This window comes from Hyla sarda, chromosome 4, assembly GCF_029499605.1.
Source record: "Hyla sarda isolate aHylSar1 chromosome 4, aHylSar1.hap1, whole genome shotgun sequence".
Taxonomy (NCBI): Eukaryota; Metazoa; Chordata; class Amphibia; order Anura; family Hylidae; genus Hyla; species Hyla sarda.
Window position 1 is genome coordinate 403,010,735 of NC_079192.1, and position 26,262 is coordinate 403,036,996.

At 44.2% G+C, this 26,262-nt stretch overlaps 1 protein-coding gene across 5 annotated transcripts in view; it reads left to right on the forward strand.

Moving 5' to 3' along the window:
* Positions 1–26,262, forward strand: part of PACSIN2 (protein kinase C and casein kinase substrate in neurons 2) — a 112,449-nt gene that overhangs the window by 78,968 nt on the left and 7,219 nt on the right. For 4 of the 5 annotated variants that reach the window (XM_056517414.1, XM_056517412.1, XM_056517411.1 and 1 more), the window contains exons 3-8: positions 4,887–5,043; positions 8,372–8,607; positions 11,134–11,289; positions 16,125–16,300; positions 18,075–18,195; positions 21,655–21,776. In XM_056517414.1, the coding sequence (XP_056373389.1) occupies positions 4,887–5,043; positions 8,372–8,607; positions 11,134–11,289; positions 16,125–16,300; positions 18,075–18,195; positions 21,655–21,776 (968 nt within the window). Of the gene's footprint in view, positions 1–4,886; positions 5,044–8,371; positions 8,608–11,133; positions 11,290–16,124; positions 16,301–18,074; positions 18,196–21,654; positions 21,777–23,371; positions 23,480–26,262 lie in introns of all 5 variants that reach the window. The other variant, XM_056517415.1, reaches the window with a different exon arrangement.

The window sequence follows — 26,262 nt, forward strand, 5'->3', positions numbered from 1 at the left end:
CGACAATAGTAATTGTACACTGCTCAGAAAAATAAAGGGAACACTAAGATAACACATCCTAGATCTGAATGAATGAACTAATCGTATGAAATACTTTCGTCTTTACATAGTTGAATGCGCTGACAACAAAATCACACAAAAATTATCAATGGAAATCAAATTTATCAACCCATGGAGATCTGGATATGGAGTCACACTCAAAATCACAGTGGAAAACCCCACTACAGGCTGATCCAACTTTATGTAATGTCCTTAAAACAAGTCACAATGAGGCTCAGTAGTGTGTGTGGCCTCCACGTGCCCGTATGACCTCCCTACAATGCCTGGGCATGATCCTGATGAGTTGGAGGATGGTCTCCTGAGGGATGTCCTCCCAGACCTGGACTAAAGCATCCGCCAACTCCTGGACAGTCTGTGGTGGAGGGAGCGAGACTTGATGTCCCAGATGTGCTCAATCGGATTCAGGTCTGGGGAACAAGCGGGCCAGTCCATAGCATCAATGCCTTCCACTTGCAGGAACTGCTGACACACTCCAGCCACATGAGGTCTAACATTGTCTTGCATTAGGAGGAACCCAGGGCCAACCACACCAGTATATGGTCTCACAAGAGGTCTGAGGATCTCATCTCTGTACCTAATGGCAGTCAGGCTACCTCTGGCAAGCACATGGAGGACTGTGCGGCCCCCCAAAGATATGCCACCCCACACCCTTATTGACCCACACCAAACCAGTCATGCTGGAGGATGTTGCAGGCAGCAGAACGTTCTCCACGGCGTCTCCAGACTGTCACGTCTGTCACATGTGCTCAGTGTGAACCTTCTTTCATCTGTGAAGAGCACAGGGTGCCAGTGGCGAATTTGCCAATCTTGGTGTTCTCTGGCAAATGCAAACGTCCTACACAGTGTTGGACTGTAAGCACAACCCCCACCTGTTAACGTCGGACCCTCATACCACCCTCATGGAGTCCGTTTCTGACCATTGGAGTGGACACATGCACATTTGTGGCCTGCTGGAGGTCATTTTGCAGGGCTCTGGCAGTGCTCCTCCTGCTCCTCCTTGCACAAAGGTGTAGGTTGCGGTCCTGCAGCAGGGTTGTTGCCCTCCAAGGCCTCCTCCACGTCTCCTGATGTACTGGCCTGTCTCCCGGTAGCGCCGCCATGCTCTGGACACTACGCTGACAGACACAACAAACCTTCTTGCCACAGCTCGCATTGATGTGCCATCCTGGGTGAGCTGCACTACTTGAGCCACATGTGTGGGTTGTAGACTCCGTCTCATGCTACCACTAGAGTGAAAGCACCGCCAGCATTCAAAAGTGACCAAAACATCAGAGAAGTGGTCTGTGGTCACCACCTGCAGACCCACTCCTTTATTGGGGTGTCTTGCTAATTGCCTATAATTTTCACCTGTTGTCTGTTCCATTTGCACCCTGAGTGGACAGTGTGATCTCACAGAAGTGTCATTGACTTGGAGTTACATTGTGTTGTTTGTGTCTTCCCTTTATTATTTTCAGCAGTGTATTTTATTGTCATTGGTTCTGTTATTGTGATATTAAACCAAGCGCAGTGGTAAAACGCTCTATTCATAAATCGTGCTTACTAGCCCACAAGGGCTGATTTTTGGGGACCCCATAACATAATATTGCAACCTCCTGAAAACTCTCACCCTCAGGTTATGCTTATTGCCATTTTAGGCATTGGTGAGGTTACCTTTTTTAAAACGGGAATTAACCATTTAAACTTGTACTACTGGAGCTACGATAGGCAAGAATACACACACACCCACACACACACACACACACACACACTGTGCTTTGTATTACTGTGATTTTTACATTGCTTTCTGTTACTTAATTTTTCGTCCATGTCATGGTGTGAAGGGAAGGTTTATGGATGTTGGAACTGTACTGCTGGAGCCAAGATAGGCAAGAATACATACATAGACTGTGCATTGTATTACTGTGATTTTACATTTCTCCCTGTGTCTTAATTACTCTGTCCATGTTCTGGTGTGAAGGAGGGTTTAGAGATGTGGGAACTATACGTCATACCTCCCTTTGTATAAGGGTACTGGTGTGGGACTCTTCCAGTTGTAAAATTTTTAAGACTGTTAATAATTGACTGATTAGTGGCACTTAAAGGGGTACTCCACCCCCTAGACATCTTATTTCCTATCCAAAGGCTAGGGGATAAGATGTCTAATAGCGGGGGTCCTGCCGCAGGGGACCCCCACGATCTTGGCTGCGGCACCCCAGACATCCGTTGCACTGAGCGAACTTTGCTTCATGCCGGATGACTGGCGATGCGGGGCGGAGGCTCGAGACGTCATGGCCCTGCCCCCTCAATGCAAGTCTATATATAAGGGGAGTGACTGCCGTCACGTTCCCCCCCCCCCCCCCCATAGACTTGCACTAAGGGGGTCGTGGCATCACAAACTGGGTACGCCCGTGAGGTCTCGAGCCTGCGGCACACATCGCTAGTCATCCGGCTAGCTCTAAACAAATGCCGGGTGCAGCAATGAGCGGCGGGACCCCCGCGATCAGACATCTTATCCCCTATCCTTTGATTAGGGGATAAGATGTCTAGGGGTGGAGTACCCCTTTAAAGGGGTACTCCACTGGAAAACATTTTATTTTAAATCAACTGGCTCCAGAAAGTTATTCAGATTTGTAAATTACTTTTATTTAAAAATCTTAATCCTTCCAGTACTTATCAGCTGCTGTGTACAACAGAAGTTCTTTTATTTTTTAATTTCCTTTCTGCCTGACCACTGTGCTCTCTGCTGACACATCTGTCCTTTTTAGGAACTGTTCAGAGCTGGATAGGTTTGCTATGAGGATTTGCTCCTACTCTGGACAGTTCCTGACATGGACAGAGGTGTCAGCAGAGAGCACTGTGGTCAGACAGGAAGCAAATTCAAAAAGAAAAGAACTTCCTGTGGATCATACAACTGCTGAGAAGTACTGGAAGGATTAAGATTTTAAAATAGAAGTAATTTACAAATCTGTTTCACTTTCTGGAGCAAGTTGATAAAAAAAAAAAATATATTTATATGTTTTCCAGTGGAGTTCCCCTTTAAGATCTGAAAACTTTTCTGACCTGAAGTTCTACGTATTCTCGTCTTTTGATTTGGTTTATATTGAATGTTTTAGCCCCTCCGACAATGTTTAGTTGAACTAATAAGCCAGCTGGGCAGATGCCAGGGCCTTCAGGAAACAACCATTAACAATTGTACTGCTGGAGCCAAGATAGGCAGGGGTACACACACAATCTGCATTGTATTACTCTCTACTCTCCCGGTGACCTCTCTCGATAGTGTCAGGTGGGACAGAGGGATTATGGATGTGGGAACCGGAATTATCCTGTCTCTATAAGACTATATGAGGTTTTGGGACTCTTTTAGGACTTTTAGTCCCTGTTCAGTGTAACCGACCTAAAGCTGACACCTCTTGCTTTGTTTTTGTTTGACCTTTCAGTAGTTACTTTCTTAAGAATGTTAATAATTGACTAATACAGGTACTTACATTCTTTGTCCAATTACTTATCTGACCAGTGTGGGGCACAGGGTTTATGTCAGTGCTTCCCAACCAGGGTGCCTCCAGCTGTTGCAAAACTACAACTCCCAGCATTCCCGGACAGCCAACGGCTGTCCGGGCATGCTGGGGGTTGTAGTTTTGCAACAGCTGGAGGAACCCTGGTTGGGAAGCACTGGCTTATGTGTTCTGGTCTTTTTGGGTCTAGGCCAAATACAGTGTATGTGTATATATGAATACATTTTGATAGTAGTTTAGATTCACTGGCGTCAAAAAAGAGTAAAGCAAAAGTGGACATACCCTTTAAAGGGGTACTCCGGTGGATTTTTTTTTTTTTATTGTTATTTTTTTTAAATCAACTGGTGCCAGAAAGTTAAACAGATTTGTAAATTACTTCTATTAAAAAAAAATCTTAATTCTTCCAGTACTTATTAGCTGCTGAATACTAGAGAGGAAATTATTTTCTTTTTTGGAACACAGAGCTCTCTGCTGACATCACGAGCACAGTGCTCTCTGCTGACGCCTCTGTCCATTTTAAAGGGGTACTCCCATGGAAAACGGATTTGTAAATCACTTCTATTAAAAAATCTTAATCCTTCCAGTACTTTTTAGGGGCTGTATACTAAAGAGAAATCCAAAAAGAAATGCATTTCCTGTGATGTCCTGACCACAGTGCTCTCTGCTGACCTCTGCTGTCCATTTTAGGAACTGGAGAAAATCCCCATAGCAAACATATGCTTCTCTGGACAGTTCCTAAAATGGACAGCAGAGGTCAGCAGAGAGCACTGTGGTCAGGACATCACAGGAAATGCATTTCTTTTTGGATTTCTCTTTAGTATACAGACCCTAAAAAGTACTGGAAGGATTAAGATTTTATAATAGAATTGATTTACAAATCTGTTGAACTTTCTGGCACCAGTTGATTTAGAAAAAAAAAATAATTTCCACGGGAGTACCCCTTTAAGAACTGTCCAGAGTAGGAGAAAATCCCCATAGCAAACATATGTTGCTCTGGACAGTTCCTAAAATGGACAGAGATGTCAGCAGAGAGCACCGTGCTCGTGATATCAGTTTAGAGCTCTTTGTTCTAAAAAGAAAATAATTTCCTCTGTAGTATTCAGCAGCTAATAAGTACTGGAAGGATTAAGATTTTTTAATAGAAGTAATTTACAAATCTGTTTAACTTCTGGTATCAGTTGATTTAAATTAAAAAAAATTAAAAAAAAAGTTTTCCACTGTAGTACCCCTTTAACCCTACCAGTGCTGAGCTTGTTAAAGTGTTCTATGTTTTATGTGATATGTAGTGGAAAAAAATAAGCAAAACCCCATAAATGTTGTTGTTATTTTTGACAGATCGGCAATTACAAGCGCGCAGTCAAGAGGATAGATGACGGACACAGGCTCTGCAACGATTTAATGAACTGTATACACGAGCGGGCAAAGATAGAGAAGGGTTACGCACAGCAGCTGACAGAATGGGCGAAGAGGTGGAAGCAGCTCGTGGAGAAGGGTAAGAAGGAGAAGCGATCACTGTAGTATCTAGGACTGTTCTGTAGGGGAGAAGATACTTGATATATGAAAAAATAGAAACAAAAAAGAATAGCGCGACAATGTGCCGTAAAAGTAGTTCTTAAAACACTGGGCAGAAGATGTCCGAACAGTTTTTGCTCACCTTGGGGTGTTGTGCATTGGGCACAACACCATGTAGTGCTTGTCTCCCGGTGCAACGGAAATGGCTGAATTTAGGAGGTGCGGCTCACACCGGGGCGTCCTGTGGGTCTGGAGGATGCAATGGATAGACTTTCTCCGAGACAATCGTGCTCAGGGGAAAAAAATCGGTGTCCAAAAAAGCGCTCTCTCCTCTGCGTCAGCTCGCGGGTATCGGATCCAAAAGGTGGTCATGAAAAGAAATAGCCTTGCTCGGTGGAGTAGTTTAGTAATGGAGTTTTATTGAGAAAAATCACAGATAACGCGTTTCGAGGGGCGGGACCCCCTCTTCGTCAGATCCAATGATCATTGGATCTGACGAAGAGGGGGTCCCACCCCTCGAAACGCGTTATCTGTGATTTTTCTCAATAAAACTCCATTACTAAACTACTCCACCGAGCAAGGCTATTTCTTTTCATGACCACCTTTTGGATCCGATACCCGCTAGCTGACGCAGAGGAGAGAGCGCTTTTTTGGACACCGATTTTTTTTCCCCTGAGCACGATTGTCTCGGAAAAACTCTATCCATTGCATCCTGTAGGGGAGAAGGGAATTTGCAACCGTTCCATGCGGAATGTTTCGAAGCCCTAAATTTGGGGACACAAAAATTTAACACAATGAACTGAGACCATTGTGTACTTGGCGTTGCTTCAATATTTCCATTGTGAATGTGTAAAAAAATAAATAAATAAATAAAAACGTATGCATAAACGATAGTAAATCCACTACTAGGGTCTTGTCCACACTGTGCAATTCCCCAGAATAATTCTGCAAAAATGTACTGCCCATAGACTTTAAAGGGGTATTCCGGTGGAATACTTTTATTTTTATTTTTATTTTTTTAAATCAACTGGTGCCAGAAAATTAAACATATTTGTAAATTACTTCTATTAATTTTTTTTTATCCTTCCAGTAGTTATTAGCTTCTGACTACTACAGAGGAAATTCTTTTCTTTTTGGAACACGGTGCTGACATCATGACCACAGTGCTCTCTGCTGACATCTCTGTCCATTTTAGGAACTGTCCTGAGCAGCATATGTTTGCTATGGAGATTTTCTCCTACTCCGGACAGTTCTTAAAATGGACAGAGATGTCAGCAGAGAGCACTGTGGTCATGATGTCAGCAGAGAGCTCTGTGTTCCAAAAGGGTTAAGATTCTTTAATAGAAGTAATTTACAAATCTGTTTAACTTTCTGGCACCAGTTGATTTACAAAAAAACAAGTTTTCCACTAGAGTACCCCTTTAATGGGATTCCGCGGTCCCAAGTTCAATTCCGCTGTCTTTAATTTAGCGTAGTTCCATGGCAGAATCCCATTGAAGTCAAGGGGCTTTAAATTTGAGCACAATTCTCTGTTTTGAGAACACAGAATTTTGCCGCAATTCAGTCGGACTTTGTGCGGAATTGCAGATATTCCGACGTGCGAACATAGCCTAATGTTTACATGATGGAATATTCTTCTATTAGGTCTCATTCGCACGGGTGGATTTCCTCTCATACTCGCAGCATGTTTCCCGCTGCGAGTTTGAAAGGGGGCGGGGTCTCCGCGGCCTGTCTGCAGCAGTTTTCAGCAGTGGATTCACGCTATTGAAAAGACCCTATTGACTTCCATGGGGTGTGTGGTGGGTTTTCTGCAGTGGAGAAAATGCTGACCAATATTGACGGCAGAGAGCACATCCCCGTTTCAAACTTGCAGCAGGAAACACCCTGCGAGATTGAAAGGGAATCTGCTTGTGTGAATGAGCCTTAACAGCATGTATGGTATTGAAGAGCTGCATTCACCCTACGTTTGCAGTCTATGGCTGCCAAATCAGACTCCGGTCGGCTCATTAATGTGAATGGGTTTTGGCTCTAGTCCGGCTGGGAAATTTCTAAACTGGGAGCTTCCGTATCCCAGCCGGACTGGCACCGAAACGATTCACTTTAATGAGCCGACCGAAGTCAGATAGTGACTCCAGGTGGCTAATTTTTGCCCCATGTCCAGTTTTGTGACCGGACCTAAAACCGTAGTATCCCCGGTTTTAGGTACAGTCACGAATCCAGATACGGGGCAATAATGAGCCATCTGGAGTCACTGTCTGACTCCGGTCGGCTCATTAAAGTGAATGGGTTTTGGCGCCGGTCCGGCCGGCATATGGGAGCTTCCGGTTTTGAAATTTCCCAGCCGGATCGGGAAGCCGTAGTCTGCAAACATAGTGTGAATGCAGCCTAACTCAGAGCTGAAATCCCTTAGTCTAATAATACGTGGAAAATGGAGAAAAACAGTCTTAGATGCGCTGTGCAAAACGTCAAGCCAGCACAGGACAATAAATATTTTGACACAATGGACGACGCGTTTCGGCACACAGAGTGCCTTCCTCAGGTCCAAACATACAGTGCAAATTCTGTGGTGGATCAGATGCAAGATTACACTTGTGGGGTTCCTGTGATGAGCGGTGAAGATTACACTTGTGGGGTTCCTGTGATGAGCGGTGAAGATTGCACTTGTGGGGTTCCTGTGATGAGCGGTGAAGATTGCACTTGTGGGGTTCCTGTGATGAGCGGTGCTGGCGTAGGTCTGCCTCTGGCAGACCTACGCCAGCACCACTCATCACAGGAACCCCACAAGTGCAGAATTGAACTTGAGTCTTCCCATCTGTGACCACGTTTTGCGCAGCGCCTCTAAGACTGTTTTTCTCCATTTTCCACGCGTTGCTCAAACTGGCGCAAGGGTCCAGTCTCGGTCAGAGTGCGTCAGCCATTACCTACTAAAACCATACTCCCACCGGTCCACTGCAAGTATTGGTCCCGGGAAACCTGGGACTAAGGCTTGCCATCCGATCTGGTGAGTATATCACTTAGGTGTGGTGGAGGGTCACACTAAGTCGGTATACGTAAACGAAGGGAGCGCCCCGTTTTCTTTTTCCCTCTTTCCTACGACTTAGTCTAATAATACTCTTTGGAAGAGATTTATCACAACCTGTGCAGAGGAAAAGTTGCCCAGTTGCCCATAGCAACCAATCAGATTGCTGCTTTCATTTTTGAAAAGGCCTCTGAAAAATGAAAGAAGCGATCTGATTGGTTGCTATGGGCAACTGGTCAACGTTTCCTCTGGACAGGTTTTGATAAATCTTCCCCTTTGCCTTTACCAGGGCCACAGTACGGCACCGTGGAGAAGGCCTGGCATGCCTTTATGTCCGAAGCAGAAAAAGTCAGCGAACTCCACCTAGAGGTGAAGAACGCGCTGATGAATGAAGACTTTGAGAAGGTGAAGAACTGGCAGAAGGAGGCCTACCACAAACAGATGATGGGCGGCTTCAAAGAGACCAAAGAGGCTGAAGATGGCTTCAGGAAAGCACAGAAGCCGTGGGCGAAGAAACTGAAAGAGGTGAGCGACTTGGATTTGTGAATTGTGGAGTAAAAAGGTAAAAACTTTGAAGCACACTGACTACACTAAGGCCGGGTTCAGACTATGGAAATATCCAAACAGAAAACCCTGTGCAGCAGCCTCCTATTGTTTTCAGTGGAAATTCTGCTGCACCGTGCGTTCTGCTGAATTTTCACGGCGGAGAATTCCACGCCATGGATATTCGATTTCCGGACTGTGCCAAAAGAATAAACCTGTTCCTAGTGTGAACCCAGACTAAGGGGCATTGCAATTATTTAACTGAGCAGGTATCACTTGACTCTTTCCATCATTCCCATAGACTTCTATGGAGATGGTCATGCACAAAAACATGGCCACCCCTCCACTGAATTCTATGGAGTCTCAGATGAAAATAGTATTGTGGGATCTTTGTTCCAGTAGGTCTATTTACGGCTTATATTATGACTATATACATAAGTACTGTGTTTCCAAACCAGTGTGCCTCCAGCTGTTGCAAAACTATACCCTCTAACAATGCACGGACAGCCTTTTGCTGTCAAGGCACGCTGGGGTTGTAGTTTTGCAACAGCTGGAGACACCCTGCTTGGGAAACCTTGCATTAAAGAAACGTTGGCCATACACATTAGAGGAACATCAACTGAACCTACCAGCTGAAACAACAGACTATCTGTTTTGTATGGGGCGTCCTCAGTGTCTTCTGGTGTAAAGACACTACATGTAGTCAGCGCTACATATAGTCTAGTGTAAGGACTCTACATGTAGTCTGGTGTAAGGACTCTACATGTAGTCTGGTGTAAGGACTCTACGTGTAGTCTGGTGTAAGGACTCTACGTGTAGTCTGGTGTAAGGACTCTACGTGTAGTCTGGTGTAAGGACACTACGTGTAGTCTGGTGTAAGGACACTACGTGTAGTCTGGTGTAAGGACACTACCTGTAGTCTGGTGTAAGGACACTACGTGTAGTCTGGTGTAAGGACTCTACATGTAGTCTGGTGTAAGGACTCTACGTGTAGTCTGGTGTAAGGACTCTACGTGTAGTCTGGTGTAAGGACTCTACCTGTAGTCTGGTGTGAGGACTCTACCTGTAGTCTGGTGTGAGGACACTACCTGTAGTCTGGTGTAAGGACACTACCTGTAGTCTGGTGTAAGGACTCTACCTGTAGTCTGGTGTAAGGACTCTACCTGTAGTCTGGTGTAAGGACTCTACCTGTAGTCTGGTGTAAGGACTCTACCTGTAGTCTGGTGTAAGGACTCTACCTGTAGTCTGGTGTAAGGACTCTACCTGTAGTCTGGTGTAAGGACCCTACCTGTAGTCTGGTGTAAGGACCCTACCTGTAGTCTGGTGTAAGGACCCTACCTGTAGTCTGGTGTAAGGACTCTACCTGTAGTCTGGTGTAAGGACTCTACCTGTAGTCTGGTTTGAGGACTCTACGTGTAGTCTGGTGTGAGGACTCTACGTGTAGTCTGGTGTGAGGACTCTACGTGTAGTCTGGTGTGAGGACTCTACGTGTAGTCTGGTGTGAGGACTCTACGTGTAGTCTGGTGAGAGGACTCTACGTGTAGTCTGGTGTAAGGACACTACGTGTAGTCTGGTGTAAGGACACTACGTGTAGTCTGGTGAAAGGACACTACGTGTAGTCTGGTGTGAGGACACTACGTGTAGTCTGGTGTAAAGAAGATTTTGGTTATAGTAGGTCAGTGGTTCTCAACCTGGGGTACAAGTACCCCCAGGGGTACTTAGCAGTTCTTCAGGAGGTACTTGAAAAAAAACAGTAATGGCAGCCACAGCCTCTGGTTACTGGTCTGGACCACTTTGAAAGAGATGGTTGGCTGACGTCACTGCACCAAGGAGCGGAGCTGGAGGACCGCAAAGGGGAAGAGCGGGCACTGGGCTGCTGTGGGCAGTAACTACCATCAGCTTTGTTGCTCCACTGCCCCTGTAGACCGGGGACCTACTACTATGAGCCATAGTAATAGGTCCCCAGACCAGAGGAGCAGTGGAGCATCAAAGCGGGACAGTATGGCGGCCTACAACTATATAAGGGGGCAGTTTGGGGGCCTACAGCTATATTTGGAGGCACAGAGGGGGCCTAACAACTTTATGTGGACACAAAGCAGGTACTATTACTGTGTGTGGCAATAAACATGGGAAGTTTGTAAATAGGTGGGTATTGTACTGCAGAAAGGAACCTAAAATGTTTGTTTGTCTGGTTCTGTGGAGAAGTCTTGTATGGGAGAAATCTTAATGGCGGTCTAGGCCAGATAGTGAAGACAAGAAAAGTAAACAACTCTGGTTAGAGAAGACGTCACCTGTAAATCTAGGGGACTGGGGAGATAGGGAGAGGAACAGGGGGCCTGTTATAGAGGAAAGTAATATGAATTATACTATAATCATTACAAAATGTCTCTAATATGGGGGTACAACTTTTTGGGGATGGGCTGTCAAGGGGAACTCAGGAAAAAAAGGTTGAGAACCACTGTAGTAGTTGGACTTTCTGTCTAAATTTTGTCTCTCATCCCTGCTCAGGTGGAGGGAGCTAAGAAGGCCTACCATGCCGCATGTAAGGAGGAGAAATTGGCCATCTCCAGAGAGACCAACAGCAAAGCCGATCCCGCTCTCAATCCCGAGCAACTGAAGAAACTTCAGGACAAGGTGGAGAAGAGCAAGCAGGACTCTCAGAAGGTACCGGATATGGCGAACACTTTGTCTTCTCAGCAAATCTTCCAGCTGTATTGCTGGTGTAACGCCCTGAAGAGCAAATACAGCGTTGCGAGAAGGATTCACTTCACTTGTGGTGTTTTCTTAAGACACCGAACTAATAGGATCACCTACGGTCAGGAGACAAGTGTTTGTAAAAGCGCCGATGCATTGGCGTATCTTCACGCTCCAAGCCCTCCCAATGTAAACAGCCCCCCCCTCCCGGCCTACCATGTGCCTATTATTATAGTGGTGTCATTCTATGGGACTAAGATGGCTATGGGTGCCACCTCTGCACCCCCTATAGCAGTGGTCGTCAACCTGCGGACCTCCAGATGTTGCAAAACTACAACTCCCAGCATGCCCGGACAGCCAACGGCTGTCCGGGCATGCTGGGAGTTGTAGTTTTGCAACATCTGGAGGTCCGCAGGTTGAAGACCACTGCCCTATAGCTATGCCTCTGCTTAGTTTATTTTAAAGAGGTATTCCCCTGGAAAACTTTATTTATTTATTTTTTTAAATCAACTGGTGCCAGAAAGTAAAACAGATTTGTAAATTCCTTCTATTTAAAAATCTTAATCCTTCTAGTACTTATCAGCTTCTATTTACTCCACAGGAAGTTCTTTTCTTTTTGAATTTCCTTTCCAGTCTGACCACAGTGCTCTTTGCTGACACCTCTGTCCATTATAGGAACTGTCCGGAGCAGGATAGGATAGGATAGGTTTGCTATGGGGATTTTCTCCTGCTCTGGACAGTTCCTAAAATGGACTGAGGTGTCAGCAGAGCACACTGTGGTCAGACAGAAAGGAAATTCAAAAAGAATTTTGTGGAGCAAATAGAAGCTGATAAGTACTAGAAGGATTAAGATTTGTTTAATAGAAGTAATTTACAAATCTGTTTAACTTTCTGGCACCAGTTGATTTAAAAAAAAGTTTTTCAGGGGCGTATCCTTTTAAGGTCAATCTGGCGCTTTAGCACCACCATATTGACTAAGTTTTTTATCTCGTTTACTTTGCTTTTCTCATTACTTTTGAAGTTTGTTTTTTCCCGAGAATAGTCACGTGACCACACACCTTCAATAGCTGTTGGCCAATAACACGTGTGAGTGGCAGCTATTCTTCGAGTTCTCCCCGTATGCAATGGGCATGGCTGTGTATCCTTTTGTCGTCAGTAGGGGACAGCAGAATAAGCTGCACCTTAAAGGGGTACTCCACTGGAAAACATTATTTTTTTTTTTTAAATCAACTTGTGTTAGAAAGTTACAGATTTGTAAATTACTTCTATTAAAAAAAATCTTAATCCTTCCAGTACTTATTAGCTGCTGAATACTACAGAGGAAATTATTTTCTTTTTAAATTTCCTTTCTGTCAGGACCACAGTGCTCTCTGCTGACACCTCTGTCCATTTTAGGAATTGTCCAGAGTAGGAGCAAATCCCCATAGCAAACCTATCCTGCTCTGGACAGTTCCTGAAAAGGACAGAGGTGTCAGCAGAGAGCACTGTGGTCAGACAGAAAGGAAATTAAAAAAAACAAAAAAAAAACTTCCTGTGGAGTATAGAACAGCTGATAAGTACTGGAAAGATTAAGATTTTGAAATAGAAGTCATTTACAAATCTGTTTAACTTTCTGGCACCAGATGATTTAAAAAAAAATTGTTCTCCAGCGGAGTACCCCTTTAAAGCTGGCCATATACCTACATTAGAGCAGTGCTTCCCAACCAGTGTGCCTCCAGCTGTTGCAAATCACCTGCAGCACATCACCTCCATTTAAAACTGTAACTGCGCCTGGTGAAGTTCCATTTTTCTCTGCTTATGCTTCTACTGTTGTGAAGCGGTGAGCGAGGACCCCCACCGCGCCTTCATCCCATTCTTCTACTCAAGTCATGTCTCTGCCATTGTTACATGAAGCCCTGTCCTCGTCACCATTGCAGCCACTCGTTCCTCCTGAAACACTCTGTGCTGTCAATGACTCCATTAGTTGCTACACTTCCAAAAAGGAAACAAAACCAGACAAAGGAGAGAACGGTTGCTGATACACACGTACGCACGTCGCGGTGAGAAAGGATGCCCCCTACTCCGATGTCAAATCCATTATTTACGAGGGGCCTCCATGAATTATTGAATGACTTCTTACAGTCTGCGGAGATGTAGATCAGGATTCTCATACATAACAAGAGGTCACCGTCCTCCCGGACCACTATGGGTTCCGCGCCGTAGAGGAGACGCTCTGCAGATACAAGGGGATGAGGAAAACGACCGATGAATAAAACATAGACCCCCCCCCCCCCTTTTTCAAGTGTTTTTATGAATATTCTGCTCATTTTCACCCCCAAAAGTTACATCTGAGCATATACAGTGATCCCTCAACTTACAATGGCCTCAACATACAATAGTTTCACCATACAATAGTCTTTTCTGGTCCATTATAACTTGAAACCAGACTCAACATACAATGTACAGACAGTCCAGATCTGCGAAACGTGTCAATGACTGGAAGAACCGACCAATCAGAAAGGGCATTTTACTGCTGAAACCCACTGTATTACTGAAGTGCATGCACTGACTGGCTGTCTGGTAGCACCCCCTACAGTACAGGGAGGTATTACATGTTCTGTACTACTCTTTACCTGTATTACTGAAGTGTATGCACTGACTGGTGTCTGGTATCGCCCCCTACAGTACAGGATGGTACTACATGTTCTGTACTACTCTTTACCTGTATTACTGAAGTGTATGCACTGACTGGTGTCTGGTAGCGCCCCCTACAGTACAGGGTGGTACTTCATGTTCTGTACTACTCTTTACCTGTATTACTGAAGTGCATCCATTGACTGGTGTCTGGTAGCGCCCCCTACAGTACAGGATGGTACTACATGTTCTTTACTACTCTTTACCTGTATTACTGAAGTGCAGGCACTGACTGGCTGTCTGGTAGTGCCCTCTACAGTACAGGGAGGTATTACATGTTCTGTACTACTCTTTACCTGTATTACTGAAGCGTATGCACTGACTGGTGTCTGGTAGGGCCCCCTACAGTACAGGGAGGTATTACATGTTCTGTACTCTTTACCTGTACCAGGGTTAGGTGCTCGTTTGGACACCAGGTGAGGGCGGCTCTATTTTACTTTTTTAGGACATTGTGTACTGTACAGGACCCTGAAGAAGCTCCTGTCCTCTACATAGACAGTGATTACAGCTCCCAGCAGATCTTTATTACTTTTATATGTAAGGATTTGCTTTATCTATATTAGTTATCTACTTATTTTTCTTTAGTCCTCACTTTTTCCTATTTTGGATGACATTTTGGTGGCTTCAGAACCAATTACCAGGTTTCCATAGAGTTATGGTCTCGACATACAATGGATTCAACATACAATGGTCGTCCTGGAACCGATTAATATTGTAACTTGAGGGATCACTGTATAATGATAAAAGGCAAGGGCCTATGTACCATAGAGACAGACCATGCATCAGGAAGAAGCAGCACAGAGTATTTCAGGAAGAGTGTGCTGATACAGCGAACATGACACCCGAGTAACAAGGACTGTAAGAGATTCGACTGGAAAAGGCAGCACAGAGTATTTTAGGAGAAAAATGTGCCTGTTATGTGAGAAGAAATGACTACGTATGGCAGGGTTTCCCAAACAGGGAGCCTCCAGCTGATGCAAAACTACAGCTTCGGCTGTCCGTAAATGATCCGTACTTCTATGATTTAAAGGGGTACTCCAGTGGAAAACAATTTTTTTTTAAATCAACTGTTGCCAGAAAGTTAAACAGATTTGTAAATGACTTCTATTTAAAAATCTTATTCCTTCCAGTACTTATCAGCTGCTGTATGCTCCAGAGGAAGTTGTATTTCTTTCTGGAATTCTTTTCAGTCTGACCACATTGCTCTCTGCTGACACCTCTGTCCATGTCAGGAACTGTCCAGATTAGATGCAAATCCCCATAGCAAACATATCCTGCTTTTGACAGTTGCTAAAATAGACAGAGATGACGTCAGAGAGCACTGTGGTCAGAAAGAACAGAAATTCAAAAAGAAATACAACTTCCTGTGGAGCATACAGCATTTAAGTACTGGAAAGATTAAGATTTTTTTTTAAATAGAAGTCATTTACAAATCTGTTTAACTTTCTGGCACCAGTTGATTTGGAAAAAAAAAATGTTTTCCACTGGAGTACCCCTTTAAGGAGGATTGCCTTGTCTTTGTACACAGGGAAGTATACACACCAGTCCAGCACACTCTTGGCATGCACTTGCCCCTAGGGGGGCCTTTAGACACTTCACAGATATAAATTGTGGATATCGTAGACCTCCCGATATGCCAAAACTGACATGTGACCAGAGCCCAAGGCAATGAAGTAGTTAATCCCTTTGTAATCACATTTTCCCCAGCACCATGTCAGCCGCTCCCTGTTGACACACACAAGCCTCCTCCGTGTCTGTATTAGTCCAGATTAGCTATCGGCAGTCACGTGACTGCTTCTAACGTAAGAGGACTTCTTAAATTTTTGTTCGGTCTTCGGCTTCCACATGGGTGAAAAGCAAATTGTTTATTTTGTGGATAGGTATAAAATTCTCATAAGCTGCCCATACACCTCTTGAAAAGCCCCATACACGTGCACACTCAGCTCGGCTGATTGTGCATGTGTTCTTTATTGGGATGATGGAATAAAGAGACTTCTCTACATCAACCAGGGTGCCTCCAGCTGTTCCAAAACTACAACTCCCAGCATGCCCGGACAGCCAAAGGAGTAAATGGTAGAGATTCTTTTCAGGTTTGGTGTAAATGACTGATCCTCCATCCTTCTGTCTTACAGACCAAAGAGAAATACGAGAAGGCCCTTAAGGACCTAGACAGCGCCACTCCGCAGTACATGGAGAACATGGAACAAGTGTTTGAGCAGTGCCAGCAGTTTGAGGATAAGAGACTCCGCTTCTTCCGTGATCTACTCTCCGATGTTGAGAAACATCTTGATCTGTCCACTTTGGACAGGTAAAAGATTTCATACAAATTACAAATGAGTTAATTGGATTCATGGTGTGCAAAAGAATAGAGATGGATATATAGGGATAAATGGGAAGCAGTAGATGGGTTGGGATGGTTGGATCAAGATGGGTTTGGAAGGTTAAATTGAGTTGGGTTGGATCGAGATGGATTGGGATGGTTGTGTGGAGAGAGATTGGGATGGTTGTGTGGAGAGAGATTGGGATGGTTGTGTGGAGAGAGATTGGGATGGTTGTGTGGAGAGGGATTGGGATGGTTGTGTGGAGAGGGATTGGGATGGTTGTGTGGAGAGGGATTGGGATGGTGATGTGGAGAGGGATTGGGATGGTGATGTGGAGAGGGATCGGGGATGGTGATGTGGAGAGGGATCGGGGATGGTGATGTGGAGAGGGATCGGGGATGGTGATGTGGAGAGGGATCGGGGATGGTGATGTGGAGAGGGATCGGGGATGGTGATGTGGAGAGGGATCGGGGATGGTGATGTGGAGAGGGATCGGGGATGGTGATGTGGAGAGGGATCGGGGATGGTGATGTGGAGAGGGATCGGGGATGGTGATGTGGAGAGGGATCGGGGATGGTGATGTGGAGAGGGATCGGGGATGGTGATGTGGAGAGGGATCGGGGATGGTGATGTGGAGAGGGATCGGGGATGGTGATGTGGAGAGGGATCGGGGATGGTGATGTGGAGATGAAGAGGGATCGGGGATGGTGATGTGGAGATGAAGAGGGATCGGGGATGGTTGGGAGATGAAGAGGGATCGGGGATGGTTGGGAGAAGATAAATTGGTCTGAATGGGGGGGATGATGTATTGCGTTGGATAGATCTGAATGGGGAATAATGGTTGGATCAAAAGGGATCAGGATGGTTGGTTCAAAAGGGATGGTTGGATCTGAATAGGAAGTGATGGATGGTTGGATCAGGATGTAGGGAAGAATAGATTTGGTTGGATAGTTCTGAATGGGGAGTTATGGTTGGATCGAAATGGATCAGGATGGGGGCATGATGTATTAGCATGGTTAGATTGGGATGAATGTATCATGTCCTATAAGTCTGTGGAGGGATGGATGGCTCAGGATGGGGAGCGTGGTGGATGGATTTAGATGAATAGATTGGGATGGTGAGTGATCGATGGGGGTGCAATGGTTAGGTTTAGATAAATGGATTGGGATGGGAAGCCTGGATAAGATGCATAGGGAGGGATTATATCGGCATTATATGGATGAATCAAGGTGGGGAATGATGGTGGATAGAGATGGATGGACATAGGTATTATATGTTATATGTTGTTCATGTAATATTGTCACAGGTCTTTGAGTCTTCCCTATGGGACCTCACACAAAGTGTGGTGTAAACTTAAGACCCTTTTGAGTGGGACGATTATAAGGCAAATGAACTTTCCAAGAGACGCTCGTTCCCTATAGTTAGCTCAGGTAAAAGGGCCGACGAACAAGCAAACACTTGTTCGTCCTTTTGTGCGACCATTTAAGATATGACCATCTGGCGCACGCCGCCCCGTTCTGCTGACAGTGATGCATTTGAACGGCCGCACGATTGATTGATCCTTGTAAAGCCTCTGATCACCATTGAGAACATCAGTGTGAATATCCCCCACTGCTTATTCATTATTGCCTTAAACACTCCAGTGACCCTATTGATTTAGCCCCTAAAACAGCCTATGAATAAACATGATACGCCGCCCCCAGTACTGACCACTTTGTGAAATAAAGTTTTATAAATATAGCTCATGTTTTTTCCCCCCAGTTATTCCAGTGTATACAGAGACCTGGACTACTCCATAAAGTCGGCCGACGTTCTGGAGGACCTCAAGTGGTTCAAGAACAATCACGGGCCGGGGATGTCTATGAACTGGCCCCAGTTTGAGGTAAGGGGTGAGGGGGGGGGGGAGGGGTATTGTCTGTATATTGAGGACACATCTAGATCTCTCCTCCTGTAATCCAGCCCGACTCTCTGTAAACCGCTGATTCCTACACAATCCCAACACTGATCCCTCAGCAATGCAGAGAATTCAAGGACAGAGCGGTCGCCCCCCCCTCCCCTACCCGGAGGATGACCGCCGCTCTGTACACCACCGCTCTGTACGCCGCCGCTCTGTACGCCGCCGCTCTGTACGCCGCCGCTCTGTACGCCGCCGCTCTGTACGCCGCCGCTCTATACACCGCCGCTCTATACACTGTCTATAGCAGTGGTCTTCAACCTGCGGACCTCCAGATGTTGCAAAACTACAACTCCCAGCATGCCCGGACAGCGAACGGCTGGCCGGGCATGCTGGAAGTTGTAGTTTTGCAACATCTGGAGGTCCGCAGGTTGAGACCACTGGTCTATAGTGACATTGGCTGCAGCTGGATTATCAGGAGGGTTAATACTGGCGTCATGCCGAGGAGATTTCCACATACCGCCACAATGTTACATCACCGGAATTACAATGACTATTAAACGTCTTCACGTTGTGTTCTCCATGTTAATAATTCTCTTCCTGTCTCTCCTGCCTCACTGGATCGAAGGATGAAGTAAGTAGCGCCCCCTATCTTTACGTATACGTCTTATCTGGGTCACGCAGCAACATGTCAGCGCACCAGCGTTTTGTGTTATTAGATCAGGACCCCGCAGGAGCTCAGTCTGTGTTGACCAGCGTTCCCCTTACTGTGGCTCTCAAACTGTTTCAAAACTACAACTCCCATCATGCATCGCAGAGCACGATGTGATTTGTAGTTTTGCTACATGATATGCCGTGGGGGCATGATGGGAAAAGTGGTTTCCGACAGGGCATGATGGGAGATGTAGTTTTGCAACGAGGCATAATGGGAGATGTAGTTATGCAAAAGGGCGTGCCTTGGGGGCACACTGGGAGTTTTGCAACAGGGCATGATGGGAGTTGTAGTTATGCAATAGGGCATTCTGTCAGGGCACACTAGGAGTTGTGGTTTTGAAACAGAACATGCTATCCAGGAACAGTGGGAGCCATCGTTTTGCCATTGGGCAATACGGAAGGTGAAGTTCCACAACGGCATGATGGGAGTTGTAGTTTTGCAACATTGCATGATAGAACATGTTGGAAGTTGTACATTTGCCACAGGGTTTGCTGTCATGATGGGAGTCATAGGGGAAGATTTATCAAAACAGGTCTAGAGGAAAAGTTGCTGTGTTGCCCATAGCAACCAATCAGATCGCTGCTTTCATTTTTGAAAAGGCCTTTGCAAAATGAAAGAAGCTAGCTGATTGGTTGCTATGGGCAAAAGTTGCTGAGTTGCCCATAGCAACCAATCAGATCACTACTTTCATTTTGCAGAGGCCTTTTTAAAAATGAAAGCAGCGATCTGATTGGTTGCTATGGGCAACTCAGTAACTTTTCCTCTGGACAGGTTTTGATAAATCTCCCCCATAGTTTTGAAAAGCAGGAGAGCCACAGGTTGAGGAACAGTAATTTAGGTTATACCTACTAATGCGTTTTGTAATATACATTCCCTTACAAAGCATGCTGATACTTGTAGTTCCTCATCAGTCAAAACATGGGGGGAGATTTATCATTGCTTTTTGAGCATTTTTTTTTTTTTTTGTCTATGTTTTGGCGCAGTTCAGGTGCAAGCAGCATATTTAGCGACTTTTATGTGTCTTTTTATATAGACAGTTTCACTTGTTTGGGGGAGATTTATCAAAACCTGTTCTGAGGAAAAGTTGCTGAGTTGCCCATAGCAACCAATCAGATTGCTTCTTTCATTTTTGAAATGGCCTCTGAAAACTGAAAGAAGCGATCTGATTGGTTGCTATGGGTAACCCAGCAACTTTTTCCTCTCGACAGGTTTTGATAAATCTCCCCCTTTTTGCCTACCCCTAGAACTTTTTCTTTTTGACCGTGCAGTGGTCACATGTTTATCATTTTCGACTTTTGTCAAAAGTCGCTATTTTGTGCGCAAAGGAACTTTTTTAGGCGCAAAGCTACACCACCTACCAGTAGGCGTGAGAATCGCTTCTATCTTCCGCAATTCAACCTTCAACCTTTAACCTCTTGTGGACGACAGCGTCCCACTCCCCTTCTATGACACACGCTCAGGAGCTGAGTGCAGGTCATAGCTGGGTGGTCCTGGCGGCTATCTGCCACCAGGACCTATCTCTAATGCCAGACATCACCGATCATGGTGATGCCCGGCTTTAACCCCTTAGACACCGCAATCAAATTTGATTGTCTGTACATTGCTTGTAAAGTGGAACATTATGGTATGGACTAAGTTTGGGGATGTCCAGGACTAGAAAAACATAGCTGCTTTCTTTCAGCAACAGCGCCACACTTGTCCTCGGGTAGTGTGCGGTATTGCAGCTCAGTCAAATTCACTTTGATTGGGCTGTAATACCAGACGCAACCCGTGGACAGATGTCAAAGCGGCCATTTTTTCTAGTCGTGTACAAGCAACCCCTTTAACAAATTTATGTAGCTTAGCTCCCCCTACTGTTAAGTGGTGATATCATGTTACATCAGATCTATGTGTGATATAATGGAGAGATCGTCCTGAAAAGGGCAGGTGGGTCCCCAGGCATATGGTCTGACCTTTGTCTCATAATGGCAGATATCTATCTGTCTATTTAAAAAAAATATTATAATAATAATAAATAAAAAATAAATATATATATGTATATATATATATATATATATATATATATATATATATATATATATATATATGTGTGTGTGTATATATCTGTGTGTGTTTATGTAAGATAGATAGAGAGAGAGAGATATAGATATAAATCCTATCTATATTATATAATTAATATATAAATATATATATATATATATATATATATTAAAATGATATCTTATGTATTAATAAAATTATATATAAATATATATGATGCATCTATGTATTAATAAAATTATATGTATATTTTTCTAAGATTCTGCTGCAATACCAAAAAAAAGCTGTGTAGAAAAAAAATTATAATAATACACTGTCGTTAATGGTGCATGTAACACAACCGGGAAGCTTCAGGCTTAATTCCCTCTGATATTTTGTGTTGTCATGACAACTGGGTGGTGGTTATCCTGGCGTTCCAGTTACATCTTGTGACAGTCGGCACGATCCACCGTTTTTTTTTTTTTGTTAGATTTTTTTAAACCCCCCCCCCCTCCCCGTTGTTACTGTATCCACCATCCTCCTATCTCTCGCATGTTGCATGTTCTGTTTTATTTAATTCGCTTTCCTCCCGAGAGACAAATAAAAATGGCCGCTGTTCTAGTTTATACCTTACATTCTTTGCACACTGTTGCCCCCTAATGGAGAGAGGCGCCAACTGCACAGTGGGTACTCATTTTCGTCTTGTTTTGTAGGAATGGTCTGCCGACCTAAACCGTACGCTGAGTCGAAGAGAGAAGAAGAAGCCCGCCGAAGGGGTCACTCTCACTGGAATCAGTCAGGCGGGCGAGGGGTCGCTGCAGAATAAACACAGCAGGTGGGTCTGCTTATTTGTCTCTAGTCAGGTAGTGCCGCGGCTTTTTCACTCCATTTTGTGGAATCACACCTGAGTATTACAAGTTAAAGGGGGTTTCTGGCTTTAATATACCCAATTGCATAGTAATGGGTTAACAGCAGGGTTCGGTTATATGTTAAAGAGTCCCTCTACAGCAGTGTTCCCCGACCTGTCGTCCTCCAGTTATTGCAGAACTACAACTCCCATGATGGCTGTCCACCATGGCATGTTGGAAGTTGTAGTTTTGCAATAGCTGGAGGATGACCGGTTGGTGAACACTGTAGCAGAGGACAAGGCATGTCAATGCATTACACAAACAGCCTTATTGATTTTGTACTGTAATGCCTCAATTTTCCTCCGGAGGCGCTGCAGGGAAAGGGAATGCTTGCTGCCAAAGTTGATCTATCCATTTCAGCTGGTTGCCGGTTGCATGATCATCTTATTTATGGGAAAAAATTGGAGGAGCCCTTAAATGGACACTCTCGTTAAAACAAATTTTTGCTATTGCACTCCTTATGGTAAATAAAAAATATTAGTAATATACTTTGTTTTTTAAAAAAAAATGAAGTTTTCTATGTTTTATTTGTGCTTAAAAAAGCTCAAGAGCACATTTTCCCCCATCTTATACACAGACTTAGGACCAAAACCCAAACACATGAAGTGCAGCCTGGAGTGCTGAGGGGGGGAGGGGGTGTCCAACCAACAGCATATGGTAGGTAAGTGTGAGAGGAGCTATGATTGGATGAGGCTGGACACCCCCCCCCCCCCCTCAGCACTCCAGGCTGCACTTCCTGTGTGTGGATCTCGGTCCTAAGTCTGTGTATAAGATGGGGAAAATGTGCTCTTGAGCTTTTTTTAAGCACAAATAAAACATAGAATTTTTTTTTATAAACAAAGTATATTAGAAATATTTTTTATTTACCATAAGGAGTGCAATAGCAAAAATTAGTTTTAATGAGAGTGACCCTTTAAAGGAGTACTGCAGTCTAAGACACTTATCCACTATCCAACCGCTGGGACCCCCCGCGATCTCCCGTATGGGGACCCGGCATTGCCGCGGCTAATGCGTGTTTGTCGTCGACCTCACAAAGGTCGATGACCCGCTCCTCCATAGAGCTCTATCGGAGCAGTGGGGATGCATGAACGCTGCACCTCCACCTCTCCCATTGAGGCCGGGGCCCCCAGCGTTCGGACCCCCCAGGATCAGACATTTATCACCTACAGGGGATGTGTCTGGGGCTGCAGATCTCCTTCAAAGCAGTGTTTTCCAACCAGGGTGCCTCCAGCTGTTGCAAAACTACTCTCAGCATGCACAGAGTTGTAGTTTTGCAACAGCTGGAGGCACGCTGGTTGGGGAAAATACTGACCTTGACTATGGAAGAGATGTAAGGGGTAACCGCTCAGGTATAGGGTACAAAACGAGAGGTTTGTAGGGTTGTTACATCAAAGTCCCTTGTGACCACTAGGGGCACATTCTTTCCTAATTTTACCATTAACCCTTGAGTGTCTCTTCTATGATGTCCTCTCCTGTATATGTAGGATGTTTGATGTGCCTTGCTCTCTTCTTCCCCACGTAGCCATCTTAGCGTCCAGTCAGTACAGTCCACACAGTCGAGTAACAACCCGTTCGAGGATGAGGAGGAGACGCCCAGTATCATTGAGAAGGAGGACAGTAAAACGAAAAAGTTGGTGACGCCGCTGTTCCCTTGTTGTCTCTTCTGGCCTCTGCACTCTTTGTTTGTCCATAGGAGCCGCGGAGCACAGCGCATGACACTCCACTCCGTCCACTCGTTCTCTCCCTAACCGCGTTTTATTCCTTCCTTCTCTTCCCTCCAGCAGCGGACACTAACATAATGTTTTCTCTTCCTGTCGTCTATTAATGGTGCCTTTTTTTATTAACTGGAAACTGGCATGTGGGTGTTCAGGGTCTTTCCCAAACCTCTGCCTCCACTTTGTGGGCTTGTAAAGGTAATTCTACCTCAGTTTGGGGTTGTACAGGATTGAAGATAAAACATTATTTAAAAAATTATATATATTATTTATTAGTATTTTATTTATTTATTAAACAGCGCCACACTTGTCCACAGGTTGCATGTGGTATTGCAGCTCCATCTATTTAAAGAATCACTTTGTGTTTTTCTTTATATAGTGCAGCATAGGCTATTATTAGAGAATAATGTAGTTTGGTTCTTGTGTATGCCTTGTGCTTACCTGTTTTAGCTGATGTGGCGGGAATGAGATTTCATACATGTTCATTGCACATAGAAGCATTGAAATGATTTCCTAATGCTGCCTACATTTCCAATGAATCCTCTAGCTTTGCTGAGAGAGGGTGTTGAGCCTGGTGATCTGGACTCCAGCAGCAGAGACTCATAAGTGGGTTGGGGTCAGTTCACATTGTGTCCAGTTTTGGTACTTTTTGGTGAACACAGCCTTAGGGGAGGTGTATAACTACTACATATGCTGATCCTATAGAAGTAGCAGCAGTATACAGAGAGAGCTGGAGAGGATGCGTATAACTGCTATATATCATGATCCTATAGATATAGCAGCAACAGTATACAGCTAGAGGGGAGGTATATAACTAATATATATCCTGATTCTATAGAGATAGCAGCAGCAGTATACAGATAGAGCTAGAGGGGAGGTATATAACTACTATATATCCTGATCCCATAGAGATAGCAGCAGCAGTATGTGAGTTGCCAGAAGAGTCTGATAGGTGATGATGTCATCCTGTAGTTCTCAGGAAGTCAGCTGACCCAGGACTGACACATTAAAGTGGTACTCCGGTGGAAAACAAGTCTTTTTAAGTCAAATGGTGCCAGAAAGTTAAACAGATTTGTAAATTACTTCTATTAAAAAAATCTTTACCCTTCCAGCTGTATGCTACAGAGGAAACTCTTTTCTTCTTGAATTTCTCTTTTGTTTTATCCACAGTGCCCTCTGCTGACACCTCTGTCCGTGTCAGGAACTGTCCAGAGCAGCATAGGTTTGCTATGGGGATTTTCTCCTGCTCTGGACAGTTCCTGATACGGGCATCAGGTGTCAGCAGAGAGCATGGTGGACAAGACAAAAAAGAAATTCAAAAAGAAAAGAATTTCCTCTGTAGCATACTGCTGCTAAAAAGTACTGGAAGGGTAAATAGTTTTTTAATAGAAGTAATTTACAAACCTGTTTAACTTTCTGGCACCAGTTCATTTAAAAAAAAGTTTTCCACTGGAGTACCCCTTTTAAGCACTGTGATTTCTTGTGTGTCAGACTTGTGATCACATGACCCAGTTACAGTAATGAAAAGCATGAATGCAGCTGTGCTGGAATAAAACAGATAGTGCTGTACTACTAGTGAAGGGGAGTGTGCCTGAAAAACAAAAACAGAATGCTTCTTTAATTCATGTGCTGCAATACCACACACAACCTATGTGTGTAGCCATGTTATCTTTAATATTTTTTTAACCCCTGTGCAACCCCTTTATCATTTATGGCATGGATCCCAACATAGGACTCAGATTGGTATGTGAGTGGACTGAGCAGGTATATACAAAAATTTTAAAAATATAAATATATATATATATATATATATATATATATATATATATATAATATTTTTTTTATATAATATTATATTTAATTTTTTCTTCAAATTTTTGTATATACCTGCTCAATCCCCTCACTTATTGCATACCAATCTGAGTCCTATGTTGGGATATATATATATATATATGTGTGTGTGTGTGTATATATATATATATATATATATATATATATGTATATGTGTGTGTGTGTGTGTGTGTGTGTGTGTGTGTGTATATATATATATATATATATATATATATGTGTGTATATATATATGTGTGTATATATATATATATATGTGTGTGTATATATATGTGTGTATATATGTATATATATGTGTGTATATATATATGTGTGTATATATGTATATATATATATATATGAGACTGATCGCATCTAGAGAACATTGCGATGTAGTTGCGGGGTAGAATACCTTTAATCCCATATGGGGTCAGTGGAGACCAAGCACTACTTCTCTTCTTTGGGAAAACACTTGGGATTGTGTTTGGTCTAGTCTGACTATGAAGTGCACATGGGTTTTCCTATAGGACGTTACATTTATCACATTGTACAGGAAGCTGCACCAAGTAGGGCAAGTCCACACAAGGTTTGAAAATGCTACACATCTACTAGACCAGTGTTTCCCAACCAATGTGCCTCCAGCTGTTGCAGAACCACAATTCCCAGCATGCTTGCTGTGGTTTTTTTTCTCTACCACAAAGATGCAGGAAAAATCTGTGATTTAGAATGGCTACTGGTTAGCAGTAGCATTATGCCAGTGTTTTCCAACCAGTGTGCCTCCAGCTGTTGCAAAACTACAATTCCCAGCATGCTGGGAGTTGTAGTTTTGCAACAGCTGGAGTCACACTGGCTATCCAGGCATGCTGGGAGT